Genomic DNA, 3,132 nt, shown 5'->3' with positions numbered 1-3,132 from the left:
CGCTGACGGCGTACGTCGTCAGCAAAAAGGGCGCGGGCCGGCTCCTCGATCTGGCGATCCGCGGCCTCGACGCGCCCCTGGGCACGGTCGTGAACCGGGAGGCCCTCGCGGGCCACCTCGAGGCCTACACGCCCCGGGGCGCGCCCGCCGTCGCGAGCCGCGGCACGTTGGCGCTCGCGACGAAGCGCGAGACGCAGGACCAGTTCTTCGCGTCCAACGTCCTCCTCACGCCCGCCTGGGTCGACCCCCTCGACCGCGACGGCGCGCCGACCGCCGAACGGCTCGAAGACGACGACGACGACGACGACATCGCCATCCAGGACGTCGTCATCGACGACGGCGACAGCAGCGACGACGACGCCGACGGCCGCGAGTGACTTTTGACAGACCCGCCTTGGCATAACTCGGAGAGACGGCGGTTTACTAAGAGGGCGCGCGGCAATCGGCGGCGGCGGGCAGTGTGCCCGCCTACTTGCCCTTCTTGATGCCGGAGACGATGTCGTCGACGCGGAGGATGAGGCTCGCGGCCTCGATGGCCGTCTTGATGGTCTGGACCTTGACCGCGTAGGGCTCCCAGATGTTGGGGCCGTCCGTGTCGTTCATGTCGACGACGTCGCCGCAGGTGCCGTCGATGCCCCAGGTCGGGCCGCTGTCCTTCTGCTTCGCGCGGAGCTGCGTGAGCGCGCGGACGACTTTCGCGCCGCAGTTCATGGCGAGCGTGCGCGGGATGACCTCCATGGCCTCGGCGACGGCGCGCACGGGGAACTGCTCGACGCCCGGGAGCTTGGCGGCCTCCTCCTGGAGCGCGTGCGCGACGGCCATCTCCGCGGCGCCGCCGCCCGGGAGCAGCTTGGGCTCGAGGACGACGTTGCGGATGACCTGCATGGCGTCCTGGAGGTTGCGCTCGACCTCGTTGAGCACGTCCTTGGACCCGCCGCGGAGGAGCAGCGTGCAGGCCTTGGCGGACGTGCACCCTTCCAGGAACGCGAAGTACTCGTCGCCGACCTTCTTCACCTCGAAGGTGCCGCAGCCCGTGCCGACGTCGGATTCCTGGATCTCGTCCGTGCGCGAGCAGATGGTCGCGCCGCAGGCGCGCGCGACGCGGTTGTTGTCCGTCTTGCGCAGGCGGCGGAAGGCCGTGATGTTCGCCTTCATCAGGTAGTGCTGCGCCAAATCGGACACGCCCTTCTCCGTGATGACGACGTCGGGCCGCGCGGCGACGATCTGGGCGCACATGTTCTCGATGTACTCCTCCTCGATGCGCAGGAGCGTGTTCCAGTCCTCCTCCTTGGAGATCTCCACGCTCGCGGACGACTCGCCCTTCTTGTACTCCAGGGGGCAGTCGAGGAGCAGGATGCGCGGGTTGGCGATCTTGCGGCGCATGCGCGGGTGGGTCACGTCCTTGTTGAACATGACGCCGTCCAACACGCGCGAGTCGCTCGGCTCGCCGCCGGGGAGCTTCTCGACCTTCGCGTAGCGCTTGATGTCGACCTCCTTGTGCGACTCCTTGCCGTCGACGCCGCCCTTCTCGACGACGACCTTGAGGGTCGCGCCGATGGCCATCTCGATGACCTTGTCGCCCCAGCGCGACGAGAACTTCGTGCCGATGCAGGACTCGACGAGCGCGCGGAGCGCGGCCTTGTCGTCGAGGCTGATGGGCCGCGCCATCGCGTCGCAGGCCTTGATGGCCGCGTCGCGCGCCGCGCTGTAGCCCCGGTTGATGACCGTCGGGTGGATGTTGCGCGCCAGCAGCGGCTCGGCGACCTGGAGCATCTCGCCCGTGAGCACGATCACGGACGTCGTGCCGTCGCCGACCTCCTCGTCCTGCGCGCGACTGAGCTCGATCATCTGCTTCGCCGCCGGGTGGCTCACGTCGATCTCGCGGAGGATGGCGTTGGCGTCGTTCGTGATGACGATGCCGCCCATGGGGTCGAGCAGCATCTTGAGCATCGCGCGGGGACCCAGCGTCGACCGGACGATGCCCGAGACGGCCTGCGCGGCGCCGATGTTCGCGAGCTGGGCGCTGCGGCCCGTGTCGCGCTGCGTGTTCTGGTTGAGCACGAGCATGGTGGCGGGCTGCGCGGGGGGGGGCGGGGTGACGACAGCGACGCCTTGGGGCGGCAGGCGGCGGGGCGCGCGGCGGCGGCGCGGGCGCGACCGCGCGACGGCGACGCGGCGCGCCGCCGGCGGCGGCGGCCGCGCCGGACCGCAGAAAGGTGGGGCGGGACGCGCGTTTTGGACGCGGCGAGCGCACCCGGTGGCGCTCAGCGCTGTGGACGGCGACCGCGAGCAGGCGCTTGCTGGCCGTCGGCGAGCCAAAGCTGAAGAACTCACAAATCGATCGTGCCGCGAGACGATGGGCCGCTGATCTCCTCGCGGCTGCCCGCCACACGACACCAAACCATGGCCGAGGTCACCTTCGCGGCGGAGGAGACCGACGAGAAGAAGCCGACGATGATCCACCAGAGCACCATGATGACCGTCAAGGAGCTCTGCCTCGAGCTCGAGTTCGGCACGGAGCAGTCGCAGGAGGACGCGGCGGCCATCGCCATGGACATGGCCATGGACGGGGAGTGGAGCAAGGAGCTCGGCGACCACCACGCCGTCATGTTCCTCGTGCAGATTCTCAAGCTGCCCCGGGGCGACGACTGCAAGCAGTGGGCGGCGGGCGCGCTCAGTACGTTGAGCTACCGCGCGGAGAACGCGGCGGAGCTCATCAAGCGGGGCGGCGTCGACCTGCTCGTCGACCTGCTGCGGAACAAGGGCAGCGACGGCCGCAAGGGCTACGGCGCGTGGGCGCTCGCGACGCTCGCGTCCGTCGACGACGACCATCGCAAGGCCGTCGCGGCCGCGGGGACCATCGGGGCCGTCGTCCAGCTCCTCCAGGCGGCGGACGTCGGCGAGTCGGCGAAGCGCTACGCCTGCTCCACGGTCTGGAACCTGTGCCCCGACGCGGACCTGCGGAAAAAGGTCGTCGAGGCCGGCGCCGTCGAGGCGCTCGCGCCGCTCGCCGTGTCCGCGGCGGACGAGGGCTGCCGCGAGTGGGCGAAGATCGCGTTGGACGCCGTCGGCTGGAAGTCGAAGGAGGTCCAGGAGCGGTGCGCGGCCGCGCGGCGCGCGCTCGTCGGCGAG

The 3,132-nt window shown here is 70.4% G+C and overlaps 1 protein-coding gene across 1 annotated transcript; it reads right to left on the bottom strand.

The window, feature by feature from the left end:
* Window positions 1–405: 405 nt before the first annotated feature.
* AURANDRAFT_38033 (hypothetical protein) lies at window positions 406–2,278 on the bottom strand (the record flags this gene model as incomplete). The annotated part of the gene is made up of 2 exons (XM_009040442.1): window positions 406–2,076; window positions 2,255–2,278. The coding sequence occupies one exon, from the start codon at window positions 2,065–2,067 to the stop codon at window positions 469–471; it is 1,599 nt and encodes a 532-aa protein (XP_009038690.1).
* Window positions 2,279–3,132: the final 854 nt, after the last annotated feature.

This window comes from Aureococcus anophagefferens, assembly GCF_000186865.1.
Source record: "Aureococcus anophagefferens unplaced genomic scaffold AURANscaffold_15, whole genome shotgun sequence".
Classification (NCBI taxonomy): domain Eukaryota; class Pelagophyceae; order Pelagomonadales; family Pelagomonadaceae; genus Aureococcus; species Aureococcus anophagefferens.
The sequence above is the reverse complement of the archived record's forward strand: the minus strand, read 5'-3'. Positions and strand labels throughout refer to the sequence as shown.